Below are 21,741 nucleotides of genomic sequence, written 5' to 3'. Positions count from 1 at the left end.
ATCTGAATGGCACAACCGAAGGGTGATGATTGTAATAAAGGTTGTTAACTGTTTTCAATTCGGACGTCTGGTCTCTTCTTTCCCGGACTCTAACCATTTCCAGCATTCCAATATCCTGCATGCACATTCAAGTATTTAAATGGACCTACGTCCATCAACACTGCTTCACATTTATTTCAATATACCTCAACACTTGAAATAGTTCTGAGCCAACTACATCAAATATTAACTGTAGAGCCAAAATAAAGCCAATGTTCCCGCGTTTGCGGAGACTGCATTCACGGCAAACGCTGCACATGTCGGCTCAATCTGAAATGACCTTAATTCTTCTGCAATACGGATTGAACACACCCTTAAGAGTTGTCAGACCGGGACCTCTGAAACTAAACTACGACTGGTCAAGTGAGGAATCAGACACGAGGCTAGTATATTTCAGTAGTGTTGGTTTTATTCAGCCAAGTAGAGAAGACCTACAGCCCTAGGAGAACAGAACCTGTCCAAAACACGCTCAGTGAATCACAGAAGACACTGCAAAGTTGTGGAAAGGATCATTCCAGCTTTGTGTGTATGTAGTACCCAAACAACCATTTCTAACAAGCAGCAAGTACTACTTTGTTGATCAATATAATTTTGTTGCACATTCCTTAAACAGATCCTGCTGAACTATATTTGATTACAGCACGCCATCGTTCAAAGGAGCAATTTCTGATCCTCTTGAAGGTAGGTTTCAGACAGTGCTTGGAAATTGAGGAAGGACAGAAGCATCATAATGCAGTCAAGCTTTTGAGAGAAACAAGCACTAAGGCATTTCTCTACTGAGCCATGACAAACTGCACAACCGTTGGCGAGTTAGTTAAAGCGGAGGCACCATTATTTGACAAGAAGGAAACTGTCTCTTTAAAAACTAGTCACAGACAAGCAGAAGGTCTTCATTATTGGGCCATGTTGGAAGGAACCCCCCCCCCCAAAAAAATCTGATTTTAAACACTGAAACATCTAACCCTAATTTACGCTGATTAACTGAAGTTTCACTTTGCAGCGTGACCATCTAGTGATAAGTGCTGGGGGTCAGGGGTCACACATTAGATGACAGAGAACTGGATGCCATGCTTGTTGAGACGCTCCACCAGCTTAGTTTTGGCAAAGGTTGCTCCTGGGGTGTACACACCTCCCCTAAAGAGAGAGAGAGAGAGAGGAGGTTGAGATAACATGCATCAGATGTAATACCATAGCCGCACAAACACTACCCTGTGTGTGTGACCTCACTTTTTGGGGAGGGCTGTGGGCTCGTTTAGGATGGTGATAGCGGCCTGTACCATGGCGATGGGCGTGGCCACGTAGCCCGCCTCTGAAACAGGGAGAGAAGCATTGTGTTAACCCCAGCAGCGGCAGATTACGTGGAGGAGGGGTTGGACTAGTGCGTTTGTGTGTGTTCAAGTACCTGGTCCTTGGACTAGTGTGCGGATCTTAGCATTGGGTCGTCCCTGGCTGGGGTCCTGTCCCCCAGTGTAACCTTCTCCGTAGAAGGCAAACTTGAAGGACGACCCCTCCATCTGAGTGACACAGAAACACACCAATCACTGACTAGAAGGACCAACCATCCATCTGAGTGACACTCAAACACACCAATCACTGGCAATTTTGCAAACGAGATATTTATAAAACTATACCTGCTTTCTTGTCGGTCCATCCTTGGAGAAGAAACCAAAGGAGAAAAACTCTGGATACTAAAGACAGAAGAGTGGAAAAAAGAGGTAGTGAGAGAGGTTTGAGGTTTTCATTTTGTGTGTGTGTATATATATATATCAATGTGTGTGTGTGTGTCCTTGTTCACCTTAATCAGCAGGTCTCGTCCAAAGCTGAATTTGACCAGGAACCAGAACATCATCCCAGCGAATAGCATCTTGACAATGTTGGCCACACCTCCTACTCCTGCATACGCACCATACTGGACCTGGGGTCACACAAAAGGCCAAACGGGTCACAGAGGTCCATTTCTCAACTGGGTTTGGACATGAGAGCCACATCACACTACATTTGCAGACTGCCCAGAGAGAGAGTGAGCGAGAAAGGGGGGCTGAAGCTCATTAGCTAGAATTTGAATTGCAAGGGGGCTGGTCCCACAAGGGAGGAAATGTAGGGAAAATTGCATGGCATAGCTTCAAGAAAAGTCGCTTTCAAACCTAGGGAATTCATGGCTCATTGAGGTAAAAGTCATTCTGCTCATAGATTATCCTCTTAAATGTAACTAGGTGTAGTCACTTGAACATAAGCTCAAGTACACGGTACAAATATATGACTGTATATGACGTATTTCCTATTGAACAAAAATGTATGAATAAGGCTTGAAATTACATGTTTTCTAAATATAGTATTATCAAATTATAAAAGCACTAACTAAGATTTAACCTTCCTTAGAACTGTGAAATACATACTTGCATGTTTAGTGTTAGAGAAAATGTGCATATATTCTAAAGATTTCTCGATCAAAACATATGAACGTCACAGAGCTGTAGCTTGGCTTCCTGAACTCGCTAGGAACTCGCCTTTCATCTCATAATAATCTTGTCCATTTATGACAAACAGAAAGTGTTTAAAATATGTGGATTATTTTAGATGAATGGCTACAAATCGATCTCAATGTGCTGTAGTAATGAAACCACTCTCCCCTGCTGTGCTACGATGTATGGATTGCAGACATGTGCTTTGTCAGTGGCTGTGACGTAGGGCTCAGCAAGAAGTTGATGGACAGTCGGAAAAGGGAATGAAATGGTAGGAGGGACATCCCAGCTTCAAGTTGTTTCAGATTTCACATCCTACGTCACACAGGTGCAAAAAAATATACTACCGTGTCTGTGGGAACCAGGGCTATCGCTCAGTCGTAACTGGTTACAGAACCACGCAGGTCCCCTAAACAGGGGACTTTACACCTAAGATTATGTATGTAGTAACTACACATTGAGCCCAAAGCAGGAGGTTTAAAAAATACTTTCTTATTCGTACCAGAGCATGTGTTTCTTTGACTTGAATGCCGTTGTAAACAACTGCCAACTTCCCAGGACATAGACATGTCTTATATGGGCAGAAAGCTTAAATGATTGTTACTAACTGCACTGTCCAATTTACAGTAGCTATTACAGAAAAAAAAGACCATGCTATTGTTTGAGGATAGTACACAACAAAACATTTATTACGGCAACTGGTTTGATATATTCACCTCTGAAGGGAAATAATGTACTTATTCAGTAATCTTTCTCCGATTTGTCATCCTGAGGGTCCCAGAGATAAAGTGTAGTGTAGTTTTGTTTGAAAAAAATCTATTTTTATATTCAAATGTAGGAACTGGGGTCTACAGTTTGACCCCACTGCTGTCTCTGGCTCCACACCCACACCGCCCGGCCATCTAGATGTGTGAAGGTTAGTTAGTGTATTTTCTGTAGGGAAGCTAATGATCCATTACGTTTGACATTCCTGGGAGTGTGTAAACTTTTTTATTTTATTATCATAGTATTTTTGTATGTTCTCTATAGTTATGTAGTTGAAGACGTATCAATTGACCAATTCGGCACAATTATTCATTTCACATTTCCACAAACTTCAAAGTGTTTCCTTTCAAATGGTACAAAGAAAAAGCATATCCTTGCTTCAGGTCCTGAACTACAGGCAGTTAGATTTGGGTATGTCATTTTAGGCAGAATTTTTTTTTAAAAAGGYTCCGATCCTTAAGACGTTATAACATAAATAAGGCTTACATCAACAAAATGTACTCATTATCCCTTGTAATGACGTTTGGAGCCAACATTATTACATTAAATACATACAAGTCATCACCCCATGCCCTAGCTGTGATGCGCACACAGAAACCCAAGATTTAGTAGGCCGTATTCTATTTCTCACGTTTAGACAGAGCCACATCCCACTAAAATGGCACTGTGCTCATGACAAGAACACAAACTGCTCTCTGTGTGTGTGTGTGTGTGTGTGTGTGTGTGTGTGTGTGTGTGTGTGTGTGTGTGTGTGTGTGTGTGAGAGAGACCTACAGGTGTTTCCTGGTGTTCCTCCAGTAGAAAGCGTTGAGACCTCTTCACCACCGAGGGGTCGGCTCCCATGAACGGAACCGCGTACTGCTGAACCTCATTACTATAGAACAGGGCACTCCTACACACAATGTAAAGTTAATTCAATATCAAATAAACACACGTGCAAGCGCAAACACACACGGCTTCCCTGTACCTGCGTTTGATCTTTGAGCCCACCACAGGGAGAGGTTTGTGTCCAAACTTCTTCCTGAGGCTCCGCAGCTTCCCGCTGTCAGCAAAACCATAGATGGCCGACTTCCATGTCCCGTCATTGATTGAACCACCCTGAGACGGAGACAGAGAGAGAACGGAGTACCAACACACTTTTAAAAACAGATTCTTACAAGGATGAGGCAGGGATTACAATGATTTACTGTTTACAGGACAAATGAGGCCAGGGCAGTGTGCGGGTTTATGGGTAATGTAGTCTTACCTCAGGTCCTGTGCTGACTGTCAGGAAGCTCTCTAGAGCCGTGAGTGTCCCTGTGATGAGAAAAACACAACTGTGACACACAAACACCCAATGGAGAGCACACACATACATACACAGCTGAAGTAAACTAACCTCAGGGAGATGTATAGATTGCAAAAGAGTTGGGAAGAGATTTGCAATGTACCGATTCCATGGCACATGGTTTATGAACAGATACGCAAAATGACGGCAGATTCAAAACATTGAATTTTTCAATTTAAATTTTGCAAGATTCTTGGGACCAATAGAATGTCATATATATATGGGGGATACAACCATCCCAGCTCTGCAGATTTTGTTGCGAAGAGACAGAATCATTCAATCGTTTGTTTTGGTACAATTGTTGGAATAGATGGCGGAGGTAGCGMTCCTGCTGCTGGGTTGTTGCCCTCCTACGGCCTCCTCCACYTCTCCTGATGTACTGGCCTGTCTCCTGGTAGCGCCTCCATGCTCTGGACACTACGCTGACAGACACAGCAAACCTTCTTGCCACAGCTCGCATTGATGTTCCATCCTGGATGAGCTGCACTACCTGAGCCACTTGTGTGGGTTGTAGACTCCGTCTCATGCTACCACTAGAGTGAAAGCACCGCCAGCATTCAAAAGGGACCAAAACATCAGCCAGGAAGCATAGGAACTGAGAAGTGGTCTGTGCTCACCACCTGCAGAACCACTCCTTTATTGGGGGTGTCTTGCTAATTGCCTATAATTTCCACCTTTTGTCTATTCCATTTGCACAACAGCATGTGAAATGTATTGTCAGTCAGTGTTGCTTCCTAAGTGGACAGTTTGATTTCACAGAAGTGTGATTGACTTGGAGTTACATTGTGTTGTTTAAGTGTTCCCTTTATTTTTTTTATATATAATTATTATTTATTTATATATAATATATAAATATAAATAAACACACACACACACACTACCAGTCAAAAGTTTGCACACCTACTCATTCAAGGTTTATTTTTTATTTTTATTTTTTTTACATTGTAGAATAATAGTGAAGAAATCAAAACCATGAAATAACACATATGGAATCATGTAGTAACCAGAAAGTTAAACAAAATCAAATATATATATATATATATATATATATATATTTTTTTTTTTAGATTCTTCGAAGTAGCCACCTTTTGTCTTGATGACAGTTTTGCACACTCTTGGCATGCTCTCAACCAGCTTCATGAGGAATACTTTTCCAACAGTCTTGAAGGAGTTCCCACATATGCAGAGCACTTGTTGGCTGTTTTTCCTTCACTCTGCGGTCCAACTCATCCCAAACCACCTCAATTGGGTGGAGGTRGTGTGATTGTGGAGACCAGGTCATCTGATGCAGCACTCCCTCACTCTCCTCTGTCAAATAGCCCTTACACAGCCTGGAGGTGTGTTTTGGGTAATTTGCCTAAAGAAAACCAAATGATAGTCCCACTAAGCGCAAACCAGATGGGATGGCGTATCGCTGCAGAATGCTGTGGTAGCCATGCTGGTTAAGTGTGCCTTGAATTCTAAATAAATCACAGACAGTGTCACCAGCAAAGCACCCCCACACCACCTCCTCCATGCTTCACAGTGGGAACCACACATGCAGAGATCATCCGTTCACCTACTCTGCGTCTCACAAAGACGGCGGTTGGAACCAAAAATCTAACATTTGGATGGATTTCAACTGGTCTAATGTCCACTGCTTGTGTTTCTTGGCCCAAGTAAGTCGCTTCTTGTTATTGGTGTCCTTTAGTAGTGGTTTCTTTGCAATTCGACCACAAAGGCCTGGTTCACGCAGTCTCCTCTGAACAGTTGGTGTTGAGATGTGTCTGTTACTTGACCTCAGATTCATTTATTTGGGCTGCAATTTCTGAGGCTGGTAACTCAATGAACTAATCCTCTGCAGCAGAGGTAACTCTGGGTCTTCCTTTCCTGTGGCGGTCCTCATGAGAGCCAGTTTCATCATAGCGCTTGATGCGACTGCACTTGAAGGAACTTTCAAAGTTCTTGAAATATTCCAGATTGACTGACCTTCATGTCTTAAAGTAATGATGGACTGTCTTTCTCTGTGTATTTTGAGCTGTTCTTGCCATAATATGGACTTCGTCTTTTACCAAATATGGCTATCTTCTGTATAACACCCCTACCTTGTCACAACACAGCTGATTGGCTCAAACGCATTAAGGAAAGAAATTCCACAAATTAACAAGGCACACCTGTTAATTGAAATGCATTCCAGGTGACTACCTCATGAAGCTGGTTGAGACAATGCCAAGAGTGTGCAAAGCTGTCATCAAAGCAAAGGGTGGCTACTTTGAAGAATCTCAAATATATTTTGATTTGTTTAACACTTTTTTGGTTGCTACATGATTCCATGTGTTATTTCATAGTTTTGATGTCGTCACTATCATTCTACAATGTAGACAACAGTAAAAAATAAAGAAAAACCCTGGAATGAGTAGGTGTGTCCAAACCTTTGACTGGTACTGTAAACAAAAAATATATATATGGGGGATTGGAAATGATGCATATAATTACATTGATGGAAGCTACCATCTATCTGCAATATTAAAGCTGATCTACCCCCTAAAATATTTTTATAAAAACCCTCAGGGAGAGAACACACATACACACCTTTGAACTGGTCCCTGGTGTAGAGGACTCCCATGTCTGCAGGTATGGAGTCGAAGCCACACGCCCCCACAATGTACACTCCTTTATCAGCTGCTTGACTGTCGTAATTCAACTGCATACTCTCTAGGAACTACACACACAAGTAACAGGGAACAGCATGGATCCAGCAGGCCTCCCATTTCACCTAGTGGTTGTGTGTGTGTGTCAGAGAGATATTTCTTCCAACTATCAAGTCCTGTCAGCTCTACAGGAGTGATGGAGTGTAGGGATCAAGGTTGATTAGGGATTGAAGCCTTGTGAGTGTGTTATGTTGTCCACTTACCTGGGGTTCTCCACAGATGTCAATGCAGTGTGCGCCGTTCTCCACGCATGCCTTCACCACAGGCTCGCCCCAGAACCTGTACTACACACACACACACACACACACATATAAATATGAACAAATATAAACAAAATCCCTCCAAGGTGCTTGTGTCACTACAGTATAAGTTCTACTCCAATATAATTTATTTCTACATTTTGTATTAAGGCCTTTAGAAGTCATTATGATTTCATGTCATGTTCAATGTCTGGTCACTGCTGGACCATGCCACTGTGTGTTACACTCACAGCTATCGCTTTTCTGGCTAATCTAGTGTGAACCGAATACAGTTCTCGATTTGGCTTTCCTTTCAAACCTCCCCTAAAACGCTCTGGTGCCCCCCTGGGGAGGCGCACCTAGGGCTGTGGCGGTCATGACATTTTGTCAGCCGGTTATCGTCATGCAAGAGACTGCCGGTCTCGCGGTAATTGACCGTTAATTAACATGTACAAGTTTAACCTCTCCAGGCCTCCAGGCATACAAGCCACTGATGCACGCCTTTGGAACATCTACATTWAAAAAAAGTAATAAATCAATTTACACTGAACAAAAATAAGAATGCAACATGTAAAGWGCTGAAATAAAAGATCCCAGAAATGTTCCATATGCACAAAAAGCTTATTCCTCTCGAATTCTAATTGGCTGGTCTGACTCTACAGTGGGTGGGCATTGCTCCCAAGTGGGTGGGCCTATGCCCTACCAGGCCCACCCATGGCTGCACCATAGATTAGGGCCTAATTTATTTATTTGACTGATTTCCTTATATGAACTGTAACTCAGCAAAATCTTTGAAATTGGTGTATTATACAAAAATATGAACGCAACATCACAGTAAATTCATTATTTATTTTAGTCAGGTCTAAAGAAACTATTATGATATGAAGAAAATGTGAGTTGGCCTACTCTGTGTTATCTGGCTATTCTCCATGCCATAGGCTGAAGGCTTGTTCATTAAGCTGACAAGATACGCTTATAAGTCCCGTGCCATTATTTTATATTACAGGATTTTAAAGTAAGAAGAGGATAATTGAACTTTGCTGAATAAAATATGATATTTTTCCCATTCCGGGTGAGTGAGCGAGCATGTTGAGCGTAAGAGTGACCATTTGAAACAGGTCCTATACGCTAGATTTAGAGTTATTTGGCAACTTCAGTTGTGAATGATACAAACCTTAGAATGCCTTAGAAATCAAAACATATATGGGCTGCATGGTCCGACTATAGGCTACTGATGATTTGAGAAAGTCGCAAAAAAAGCTTGCGCTCTGTTCCTTGCCTCAGGCTGCACAGCTGTTCTCTCATCAAGTGATCATATTTTCACCCATCAGACTATTCTCAATTTCATCTTGTCTTTACTAATTAGTCTCGATTTAGAATGACCCAGTATGAAATGGGCAGGAACAGTGGCAAGGGGGGGGAAACATGTCATCCATACGCACGCCAATAGCGAATTGGAGTCAGTATTTCAATGATAACGGGTAGGCTGCTTTGGTTTTATAGCYGAGCTGTGCTTAATATGAGCAAATGAGAAATAAATATAAACAACACCTCACTCCACGCATCAACCACTGTTTGAGGAGCATGCTCTCGCTGAGCAACAGGTCATTTCCCGCCCAAACTCTAAACCATGGGCTCGCCAACCCTGTTTGCTTCATTTAAGAAACCAAATGAAATCTGTTCGGGAACATCGATAGTAACAGGTTTTCACTAAAATGTTGACAGCCCCTCTGCACGCTCGATACATTAATAAAGGAGAGAGAGGAGGGAGGAGGTGGATATGTATGCTGGATCAGATATTTTGTATAGTTGAAAAAGTAATGTGTCACCCAATTAATTATGAAAATGTAAAATTATTAAATACAAATTCCCTGTAGGCTAAACGTAAGCCGCCCTGCACAATCAATAAACTAACAGCATCGCCTAGGGCTATACGTCATCTCCCATACTCGTGGATAGACATTTTTGGAAAAATAGCATAAGGTAACCTGTTGTAAGAAATTGTATTAGATATTGGTAACTTGTTTTAACAACTTCTCAACATTAGCTATAGTTGACACAACATGCACACAACCCCTCTTTCTCTTGGACATATGCTGATCTCATTAGACGACAACCACCGACACACACAACTCCCCTCCCCCATGACAATTATAGACACACACAACTCAAGGTTGGAGCACAAGACAAAGGACTGTGGGAAGAGCCAATGGAATGTCGACATCAGGCCTGATCAGGACTACCCAAGACCCAGATCGACAAATCGGAAGGCCAGACTACCAGATCAACCTACTTTGRTTGTTGCCTATATAAAACTGTACAACTGTTTAAACTGCCTCTTTTCCAGACGATTCCATACGAATCAGACAGAAAGGAGCCGTGCTGCACGCTTTGCCTAATATTTTTACACTTGAATAAACCTGCCTTATTATACAATTATCCACCTCGTCCTATGTCTCCACTTGTTCTCCTGTCTCCAGTAAACGTTTTATCAACACTGTCCATCCAGTATGCATAATAACAGTCCACACTCAAAGGCCATTACTTGAATTTTGGAGCATAGGCTAGACCAATGATGTGCCAATGTCATCTTAAATCAGTTTGTTTTATGTTTTCTGCCATGCCTAATATGTGGTAGGCTATGTATTGTAGAACCGCGCCATTATAATTTTAAATCAGTTTTTTTCTGGGGTGAGGGCTCATAAATCTCTGTATCAGCTCTAATATGGTAAGAAAGTCTCCATTTCATTGTGTTTGGCTTTGAAACAACATCCACAACCATGTTTTACACTGTTTCAACCTGCTGTTGAAATTACTTCTATAAATGATCAAAGCCTCTCAGATCTGTGCATAGGGTCCAGGGGTCCATTTGGGATTGGGACCTGTCTGTTCTGAACAATACATTTCTATCTGAATTTTGTGTAACGTCGCACCTTCCTGAACACGCCCCAGGATGTGTTTGAAGAAGGTAGGGAGTAGACAGAAAGGCTGAGGTGATGATCAGACATGACAACAGTGCCCCCTACTGGTGGAGATGGGAATAGACACTTTTCACTTCACTTCATCCAGAGTTCTGTGGTGAAGCTGTGTATCACAACGACAGGGATTCTACCACACCTGCAATGGCTGTGTGTGTGTGTGTGTGTGTGTGTGTGTGTGTGTGTGTGTGTGTGTACAAGGTGCACTGGAGATAGCCACCACCATCACCATTGCAGGTGTTTCACAAGCTGTGAGGTTATGGCCTTACTGCTATCAGGCCACTATCTGCTGCCCCATGGCACAACAGGAGAGCAGAGTGGTGATCAGGTCTGATATCAAGACAGTCTTACATACGAACACAACGGTAGAGGAGGGCAGAGCGGTGATCAGGTCTGATAATTTATGACAGAGTCATTGTGTCTCTGCAGTACTTACACAGTGTGTATGTCTACAGTATTTACCAGATGTCTGTGGATGTGTGTGACTGCTGTAGTGTATTGCATCTCCGCAGTCAGCTCTGCTACCCGACCCAAGCCCAATGTTTTTTTATCAATAACTAACGTACTGGTAGGGCTCGGGTATCATTAAATTGATCACTAACATTTTGAAGCCGAGCAATTTGCTCGTGTTCTGCTGCTGCACAGTGGGGCGGCAGGTAGCCTAATGTTTAGAGCTTTGGGCCAGTAACCGAAAGGTATTTGGATCGAATCACCGAGCTGACAACGTAAAAATCTGTTGTTCTGCCCCTGAACAAGGCACTGTTTCCCGGAAGGCCGTCATTGTAAATAAGAATTTGTTCTTAACTGACTTTCCTAGTTAAATAAAGTTCAAATTAAATAAATAAAAACAGTCATATCTGCTTCAACCTCGTCAAATATAAGACAGGAGAGATTTTTTCACAGAAAATAAAAATGTTCCTTGAGTTGTCGGAGTTTAGTGATAACCTATTTAACAGTTCACTGCTCTCTAGGGTTGGGCAGTATCCAGATTTCCATATCGTCATATACCGTCCTTCTCTCATCCCTGGATTGCAAAGACATGCAATTCAGCTCATAAAGTTGTACATACAGTGGGGAGAACAAGTATTTGATAACCTGCAAAATCGGCAGTGTTTCCTACTTACAAAGCATGTAGATGTCTGTAATTTTTATCATAGGTACACTTCAACTGTGAGAGACTGAATCTAAAACAAAAATCCAGAAAATCACATTGTATGATTTTTAAGTAATTAATTTGCAATTTATTGCAATTTACTTGTGTGGCTGCCAGCTTACTTAAAAAGCAGCTATTGAGCAGGGCAGTCAAGAGGAGCCGTTGCTATGGATACGTGTGCTAACTAGCTAGCGCCATGAGCATATAGTGCATGCAGAGCGAGATGCCTATAGCAGGGAGCGAGTGACTGACAGGGAGGAGCAGCTAATGGATTTACTAAAGGAGGAAGTTATTTCTGACGTCAGGCAGGGCTTTAAATTGGGAAGAAGCAATCGGGCCTAGGTAGGTTAGGGCCTGAATGTCACAGGCATGGGTAGGGTAGGGCCTGAATGTCACAGGCATGGGTAGGGTAGGGCCTGAATGTCACAGGCATGGGTAGGGCTCGGGTTTAAAATGCATGCCTATGGAGGGCTCTACAGTCAGCTCTTTTATTTTAAAAAATATATATTTTCACCCCTTTTTATCCCCAATTTCGTAGTATCCAATTGGTAGTTACATTCTTGTCTCATCGCTGCAACTCCCGTACGGACTCGGGAGAGGCGAAGGTCGAGAGCCATGCGTCCTCCGAAACACAACCCAACCAATGCCTGCTTAAACAGGATGCCATCCCGACACTGATTATTGACACAATGCCCATCCATCCCGGAAGGAGGAAACACCGTACACCTGGCGACCGTGTCAGCGTGRACTGCCTCCGGCCCGCCACAGGAGTCACTAGTGCGCGATGAGAGAAGGATATCCCTGCAGGCCAAACCCTCCCCTAACCCGGACGACGCTGGGCCAAATGTCGCTGCCGGCTGCGACAGAGCCTGGACTCGAACCCAGAATCTCTAGTGGCACAGCTAGCACTGRGATGCAGRGCCTTAGACCACTGCGCCACCCGGGAGGCCCTACAGTCAGTACTTACTGGCCCCACACAGTTGAGAACAATGACAGCCTGTTTTCACATGGCAGCCAGAGTCAGGCTCTTCCACATCAGCCACGACGACCTCCGCCGCAGACTGACTAATCCTAGTGTGACCGGAATACAGTTTGTTTTGGCTTTCCTTTCACACCTACCCTGAAACTCTGGTGCACCTCTGGGGAGGCATGCCATATTTTGAAAACCTCTGGTATAAGGCATCTGGTGAAACTTTCACCTAGTCTATCAGAGGGAAAGGTGGAGCTATTACCATATTGATTGCCCCGTGAAATCCTRTCAGATCTGTGCATWGGTTCCTGGGGTCCATTTGGGATTGAGACCTGTCCGTTCTGAACAATACATTTCTATATAAACGTTGTCTAACATTGCACCCTCCTTATTTTATTTATTTATAAACAACACAAAACACACACATACAAACGACTACATCATAGAAACATCACACCTGCCCAAGCCCACACCCTCATCGCCTTTATATCACTTTCTGTCACATGGCCTCAAACGGCATGATTTCTTTTCCTCTCCGTCGCGCTAAAAAATTTTAGATAATAAAGCATTTGACCTTTCCATTGTGTGAAAGACGGAGGATTGGCTGATTTCCAGTTTGAGTATACATTTTTTGAAAGATCATTTATGAGAAGAGTATTGTCCAACCCATTGGATATCTCACTGCACCCTCATATGTCATGTCTTGAAATAGACYAATTAAAAGTATATTTACATTACAATATCTCTGACACCCATCCTTCCAACTCCGCCCATAACTTTAGAACTTTATAGCATTCCCAGAAGGCATGAATTGTTGAGTKATTAGTAGTTTTACACTTCAGACATGATTCGTGACATTGTACTCTCCTGAACACCCCAGGAGACAGTTGAAAGTGTTTGGAGAAGGTAAGGAGTAGACAGAGAGAGGAGGATGCAACTGCAGCCCACAATTCAGGGCATTCCTGCAAATGCAGGAACCCCTCTTTATAATTCTATTATTAAGCTATGACTCCAGTACATAGATGGGAAGCAAGGGCGCTCCAGTACAGTAAATGGCGGTAATGCACCATATTGTTGGAAGCCAACCTGCTGATAAACCCCACAGATGAAGAGGCGGGGGCGACAATGGTAGATAGCTATATCTAGTACACACCAGTAGTGTCCTTCGCTGTAATGAATGAATGGGTCTGTCTGTCTGTCTGTCTGTCTGTCTGTCTGTCTGTCTGTCTGTCTGTCTGTCTGTCTTTCTGTCTTTCTGTCTGTCTTTCTGTGTGTGTACAAGGTGCACTGGTGATAGCCACCATCATCATTGCAGGTGTTTCACAAGCCACCATCATCATTGCAGGTGTTTCACAAGCTGTGAGGTTATGGCCTTACTGCTATCAGGCCACTATCTGCTGCCCAATGGCACAACAGGAGAGCAGAGTGGTGATCAGGTCTGATATCAAGACAGTCTTACATACGAACACAACGGTAGAGGCAGCACTGAAATACTGCTTACTTATGACTCATTGTGTCTTTGCAGTACTGACACAGTGTGTGTGTCTACAGTATTTACCAGATGTCTGTGTGTTGCATCTCCACAGTCAGTACTTACTGGCCCCACGCAGTTGAGAACAATGACAGCCTGTTTGCACATGGCAGCCAGTGAGTCAGGCTCTCCCACATCAGCCACGATGACCTCRACTGCAGTCCTCAGCTCCGGCTTACCTAATAACATAGCAGAGGACTAAGTCATTTCACCTTTATATTATAAACATCTACCTACCAATACACCACACATCATTATGTGTTTAACTAAATCACTGAGGACTTGTCACGGACCAACACCAATGGGCGCAACAGCGTCACTACTTCTTAAGGCGGCTGAAGAAATTCAGCATTGCCACCCTGGGTCCTCTCCAAATACTACCACTGCAGCATCGACACCGTCCTGACTGGTTGCGTCATGGCCTGGTACGGGAACTGCTCCGTCCACGACCGCAAGGCCCTCCAGCAGGTGACGAAGATGGCCCAGTACATCACTGGGACCGTGCTCCCTCCCATCCAGGACATCTACTGGAAACGGTGCCTGAGGAAGGCCCGCAGCATCATCAAGGACCCCACACACCTCAGCTACAAGCTGTTTACTCCCTTACCATCAGGCAGACGGTATCGGAGCATGAGGTCTGATACCAACAGGCTCAGAGACAGTTACTATCTACAAGCAATCAGACTGCTGAACAGTTTCACTGGACTGAGCACCTGCTCTGACTCTCCACACACTCACATACAATCACACACACACAAACACACAACTGCTGCTACCAAACTCTTCTTATAATTGTTTGCTAAATACTTTCCCAAAAGAGAAATAACCAATATTGTCTGTACAGCTGTACAGAACCTTTGGGAAGAATTCAACTTGGTTAAAGCTTCTCTAGTGTCCGTGAGTCATTTACTCTGAAAAATAAGAACCTAACAATACTTATGCTAAAATGTTTATTATATTCTACTGAGACATTTACTTTATGTTCCTATTCTTATCTTTTATTATTTCTTATTGTTGTTACATTGTCCAGAAGGAACCTGCAAGTCAGCATATAGTTGGATGGTGTATACCATGTGTATCCCGTACATACGACTAATACAACTTGAAACTTTAACTAACTATGATATGATGATACATGAACAACCTGGTTTAAAAAGCTCAGTGACCAAAAAGTTTGTCAGACCCCTGAACTGAATGCTGTACGTGTAGCCTGTGTGTGTGTTCTGTGTGCACATAGCCTATCCTTTAGCTTGGGGGAAAACAGACCTTGCTATTGTGTCACTGGTGCCTTCAAATGTAGACCAGACAAAAGATCTAAGTACTAAACGCTGCTATATTTGTATTCTGGTTCAATAAAGTACATTTGAGGAGCATCAACAATACACCGTTTGTTCTCTTTTCTGTGCTGCTTTGTAGTGCCGGGACGATGCCTATATCGCAATATTTTTCCCATGGCAGAAATGAAAACACGAAGCAGACCAAACTCTTTTGTCCTTTAATAACCTGCTGTATGAAAAATATTATATTACAAGACAATGTTGGTTTCCAACATTATATAAAGAAGTTATATTTGGCTTTATATGTCTTGTTTCCTTGCCAAGACACCAATGAGTATCGCGATACTGGTATCGTCCCAGCCCTACGGTGCTTTGCATCAGCCCCCTGAATAAGTTAACATGTTATAATGCACATGGTACAATAACCCTGTAGCTCATGACCAAACATGGACTGGTATACGTTAGGCACACGTTAAACTCGGTCATAACAGATAGGAAAATACTGCCCTGCTGAAATCTCAATGATGGAGGCAAAACATGGGCCATAGAAGGATGGATGGCTATCAAATAAGTCATATTGTACACCCATGACGAAGTAGACCACGTGTCTGTTGCATATTCCAAACAAGCTCTCTAATGTACCTGCAAATGTATTGTATTTAGAAAATATTGCCTAACCCATGACAATTGTGTCTGAAATGTCAACCTGGCTTTGTGATGGGGGGCATGTAGACTGTCACTTTTGGGCAGGGTAACCATTGAGAGGCCAGGGGGTGGGATTGTATAGAGGCTGTTGCGCTGCAGGGGCATTTTCAATCAGCTGTTGGTGAGGGCTATCCCAGGAGGGCAGAAGGTACAAAAAACAGCTCCATTCTCCCTGATGCCAACCCCATCAGAACCTAGGCTATCCCTTTTCTGGCAAGCCAACCCCTCTCCAATTTAAAATTATACTGAATGTATTGAGTGTTGCAACTTTGTAGAGTGTGAGATACCTGGCCTGACAACATATTCCCAGCTACCACAACAACTACTATTGACAGACATTCCTTACGTCTGTGCAGTCGAGATGTATACTTTTGTTTGTTGCAAGCCTATGGCACTAAGCGCAACGCAAGTGCAGAACATCCTGGGTCAAAACACTTGGTTGTATGATAACTGATACAACACAGTGACTAGGTTTTAAATTAGTCCAGGTGAGTGTCCTGTCTGGCATGACACACTGTAAACTCAGTGTAGACACGATGACACCGAGCTGTCAGGAAAGCTTCCTTACTTGAATCCCCCTGGAAAATCCGATTACAATGCACAATGGTGTCAATCAACTAACTAGACCAAAGGTCATCTATGGTTAATCTCTCGTGGACAGTGTAAACATATTTACGGGAAACTTTAGATCTGAGTTAACTGAGATTACTCTTGAGTTAGCATCCAGCGTGACCAAATTAAATGTGTAATATAAATTGTATTAGCTAGTTAGGGCAATGTCAATGAAGCCAGTCTGATGATGATGATGCTCGGTCACCAGACTTTGAGCGCACTGATTAAGATATGAAATCTAAAGACCTTATTGTCCCTACTTGGGCGGGGGAGGAGATCTTTGTGGACTATACTCAGCCTTGTCTCAGGGTAGTAAATTGGTGGTCTGTTGATATCCCTCTAGTGGTGTGGGGGCAATGCTTTGGCAAGGTGGGTGGGGTTATATCCTGCTTGGTTGGCCCTGTCCGGGGGTATCGTCGGACGGGACCACAGTGTCCCCCGACACACCCGTCTCCAGTATCTATGCTACAATAATCTGTGCCAGGGGTTCGGGTCAGTCTGTCATATATGGTGGAATTATCCTGTCTTATCTGGTGTCCTGTGTGAATTTACATATGCTCCCTCTAATTCTCTCTCTCTCCCTCCCGGAGGACCGGAGCCCTAGGAACATGCCTCAGGACTACCTGGCCTGATGACTCCTGGCTGTCCCCAGTCCACCTGGTCATGCTGCTGCTTCAGTTTCAACTGTTCTGCCTGCGGCTAGGGAACCATGACCTGTTCACCAGACGTTCTACCTTGTCCCGGACCYGCTGTTTTCCACTCTCTACCGCACCTGCTGTCGACCTCTGAATGCCCAGCTATGAAAAGCCAACTGACATTTACTCCTGAGGTGTTGACCTGTTGCACCCACTACAACCACTGTGATTATTATTTGACCCTGCTGGTCATCTATGAACYTTGGAACACCTTGAAGAACAATCTGGCCTTAAATGGCCATGTACTCTTATAATCTCCACCCAGCCCAGCCAGAAGAGGACTGGCCACCCTTCAGAGCCCGGTTCCTCTCTAGGTTTCTTCCTAGGTTCCTGCCTTTCTAGGAAGTGTTTCCTAGCCAACGTGCTTCTACATCTGCATTGCTTGCTGTTTGGGGTTTTAGGCTGGGTTTCTGTATAGCACTTTGTGACTTCTGCTGATGGTAAAAGGGCTTTATAAATACATTTGATTGATACGTACCGAGGGTTCCGGCGGCCTGCTCTAGAACTTTGTCCAGTTTCTGCCTGCTTCTCCCAGCCACAGCCCATGTCAACGTCCCCTTCGGCCCCTCCGATACGGTCCTGGCCACCTCTTCAACCACAAACTGACCGGTGAAACCCGAAGCACCAAAAATAACAATGTGATAGGGTCTGCTAGAGGAGGTATCCACCTTCGCCATAGTTACAACTAGTTATACTCAGGGAAACGCAACGACGCGAGAGGGTATGGGAATGAGCGAAATGCAAGGAGCGTGCTAATATAAATGACAGATAGCAAAGCTGTCACTTCCGTAGTCTGATGATGATGCTCGGTCGCCGGACTTTGACCGCACTGATAAAGATATGAAACCTAAACACCGCTGATGCAAATAGTCTGCATGCACAAACAAAGCGTTTTATTGATTTTAGTTTAAATACAGCTTTTTGTATTTGTTTTAAACATGTTATTTGATATCATTACATATTAAATAACATAACCAATTGAAACACTGATATCTGAAAAGTAGGTGTGGWTGTAAAAGTTTTGGTTTACAATTGGATATCTGTGCTGTCAATCTGTCTTTATTTTTAATCATCGCTTGATAGCGCGGGAGTTCGATTAATCTTGCCCGTGCGCCCGTGTAGGCGTGTTTTGCTCCGGCTGAAAGTTGGATGCATTCGATTTGGAACCAGGCTGCCTCCTGGGCGATAGTCAGGTGCGCCCTCTGTCAGACGGAGAAGTCGGCTCAAAAAAAGCCATGTAATTAAGCAGGTGTAGTAATGAGGGACAGTTGCTTTTGTGGCACAGTTGATGACGTGCAGGTCTACATACCAGAAGGTTCAGGGTCGACTGACAAGATAACAGCTCTCCCTGCCTGTTTCAGTAGACCTACACTATGATCAGAGCCGGCTGCAGACAATGATCAGCTAGGTGTAAATCAGATTTTCAACATCTTGATGCTATATGTATAATTATATAACATATATTAAAGGAATTGTCCACCAAGTTTCTGTGCCAATGCACCACAACCAATAAACAAAACAGACTTCGGCACTTCAACATCATGGTTTGTTTTTTCAACACCACAATCTGCACAATTTGGAAACTGGAATTATATTTTGGATGAAAGTGAGCAGGTAGCCTAATCAGATTAAAACATTGTGACTGGTTGTGTTTAAGCCACATATACAAGGTATATATATATATATATATATATATATATATATATATATATACACCTTTTATATATATATATATATATATATATATAAAAGTAATACATAAAAAAAGTTAAATTAACAAATATTTAGGCCATAGGCTATTGAAGAGTTATGGGTTCTAGGTGCACCAGGAATAGCCACTTGGATCAGAGAGCAGGCAGAGTGCATTTTAAGCTTTCCTGAACATTCTTATAGGATGACTTGGGAGAATGCTGATCCGCAACAGACAGCACATCTCAGTATCAGAACTTAAAATACAGCCAGACTGGCCTGCTCCTGTGTCTTTTCATACCTCATAAACTGTTCAGAGTAGGCCTACAACTGATCCCAATGCAACGAATGGAATTAAATATTAAAATCATAGGGCTTTTGCATCCTTATTCAAAATACATTTTCACTGCAGTTTACAGCCTAGAGTAGAATTTTGTACTCTCTTAAAAACAGTAATGCAATTATTCATTGCAATGTGGAGTTGTAGGCTAGTCTAGGTAGGATAATTGTATTGTCCCGAAACAAGCTCAATAGGGGAGCTTCACTGTTCTTTCATGCTCAATGWCGCCCAATGGCTCTCTGCTTATATTGAAAATTGGTGCAGCTTTGAATGGTTTTATGTGTGGTATGATTGCTAGTTAGCAAATTGCAGATCTGGACAAACGATCCACCTACCACTATTGTCACTATGAAGAATGGTGGATAGAGGACAGGATAGACAGTTAGACTGGTAGACTATATTGACCTGTGTGGTTTAGTTACAGCACGGGAAAACGTAGTGCATAACCACACCGGCCACGTTGCTTGCACAAGCATTGCAAAATAAATGTAGACATATATGTTAGTAAATAATTTCACTCGCACCGCTCGAGCACGAGCATCTGTGTAACCAAGCCCTCGTCTCATGTCTCTCAGGGAGAGCTCTGGAGTGGGCAAACGCCGTGTGGGGAGAAGGAGACGCGGCGTTGGACCACTTCGGGGAGTTCACCCGTCGCTTTCGGGCCGTCTTTGACCCTCCACCCGAAGGTAGAGCGGCAGGGTAACGGCTCTTTCATTTGAGGCAGGGGACGAGGAGCGCCATGGAATTCGCCCTGGAATTCCGGACCCTTGGAGCAGGCTGGAACGACAGGGCCCTCATCGACCACTATCGGTGCAGCCTGCGCGAGGATGTCCGACGTGAGCTGGCCTGCAGGGATGCCACCATCTCCTTCGACCAACTGGTGGATTTGTCCATCCGGTTGGATAACCTGCTGGTCACCCACGGACGTCCAGAGGGGGCTCTGTCGGTGCCATCTACTAGCAACCCCGCTCCGGTGCCCATGGAGTTGGGAGAGGCTGTGCGTAGGGAGACTGGAGGAGGAGCCATCACGTGCACCATCTGTGGCTGCAGAGGGCACACTGCTGGTCAGTGCCGTGTCGGTTCCTCTGGGAGTAGAGGCAACAAGCAGGGCACTCTGGCGTCACCCCAGGTGAGTCTGCACCACACTCATCCAGAGTCCTCTGTTGCCCACCTGTTTGTACCTATTTGTTTCCCTGATTTTTCCCCCGCATTCCCAGCATAAGGCACTCGTCGATTCAGGCGCAGCTGGGAATTTTATCGACAGAGCATTAGCCCTTAGTTTAGGGATCCCCATTATTCCTGTAGTTAGACCTTTCCCAGTTCACGCTCTGGATAGTCGACCATTAGGGTCCGGGCTAATCAGGGAAGCCACCATCTCCTTGGGCATGGTGACGTAGGAGGGTCACGAGGAGAAAATCAGTCTCTTCCTCATTGACTCTCCTGCGTTTCCCGTGTTACTAGGCCTTCCCTGGTTAGCTCAGCATAACCCCACTATCTCCTGMCAACAGAGGGCTCTCACGGGGTGGTCGCGAGAGTGCTCGGGGAGGTGTGTAGGGGTTTCCGTTGGTGCTACCGCGGTGGAAAGTCCAGACCAGATCTGCACCGTGTGCATTCCCCCAGAATATGCCGATTTGGCTCTCGGCTTCTGTAAAAAGAAGGCGACTCAATTACCACCTCATCGACGGGTGGATTGCGCGAGAAATCTCCTGGCAGACGCTGCGCTTCCCAGGAGTCACGTGTATCCCCTGTCGCAAGCGGAGACGGTGGCTATGGAGAAATATGTCTCTGAATCCCTGCGTCAGGGGTACATTCGGTCCTCCACTTCACCCGCCTCTTCGAGCTTCTTTTTTGTGAAGAAGAAGGATGGAGGTATACGCCCGTGCATTGATTATAGAGGTCTCAATCAAATCACAGTGAGGTACAGTTACCCACTACCTCTTATCGCCATGGCGATTGAATCAATGCATGGGGCGCGCTTCTTCACGAAACTGGATCTCAGGAGTGAGTATAACCTGGTGCGTATCCGGGAGGGGGACGAGTGGAAGACAGCGTTTAGTACCACCTCAGGGCATTATGAGTACTTAGTCATGCCGTACGGGTTGATGAATGCTCCATCAGTTTTCCAATCCTTTGTAGATGAGATTTTCAGGGACCTGCACGGGCAGGGTGTAGTGGTGTATATCGATGACATTCTGATATACTCCGCTACACGCGCCGAGCATGTGTCCTTGGTACGCAATGACCTGTATGTCAAGGCCGAGAAATGCCT

At 44.1% G+C, this 21,741-nt stretch overlaps 1 protein-coding gene across 1 annotated transcript; it reads right to left on the bottom strand.

Annotated features, from left to right (window-relative positions):
- Window positions 1-426: 426 nt before the first annotated feature.
- LOC111963116 (saccharopine dehydrogenase-like oxidoreductase) lies at window positions 427-18,234 on the bottom strand. Its single transcript, XM_023986346.2, has 12 exons — window positions 17,922-18,234; window positions 14,221-14,333; window positions 7,487-7,567; window positions 7,165-7,294; window positions 4,513-4,562; window positions 4,234-4,364; window positions 4,041-4,158; window positions 1,835-1,954; window positions 1,671-1,727; window positions 1,442-1,553; window positions 1,267-1,348; window positions 427-1,173 (listed from the first exon to the last, which is right to left on the bottom strand). The coding sequence occupies exons 1-12, from the start codon at window positions 18,118-18,120 to the stop codon at window positions 1,083-1,085; spliced, it is 1,284 nt and encodes a 427-aa protein (XP_023842114.1). The 5' UTR covers window positions 18,121-18,234; the 3' UTR covers window positions 427-1,082.
- Between the last annotated feature and the right edge of the window lie 3,507 nt (window positions 18,235-21,741).

This window comes from Salvelinus sp. IW2-2015, linkage group LG4q.2 (assembly GCF_002910315.2).
Source record: "Salvelinus sp. IW2-2015 linkage group LG4q.2, ASM291031v2, whole genome shotgun sequence".
NCBI lineage: Eukaryota > Metazoa > Chordata > Actinopteri > Salmoniformes > Salmonidae > Salvelinus > Salvelinus sp. IW2-2015.
The sequence above is the reverse complement of the archived record's forward strand: the minus strand, read 5'-3'. Positions and strand labels throughout refer to the sequence as shown.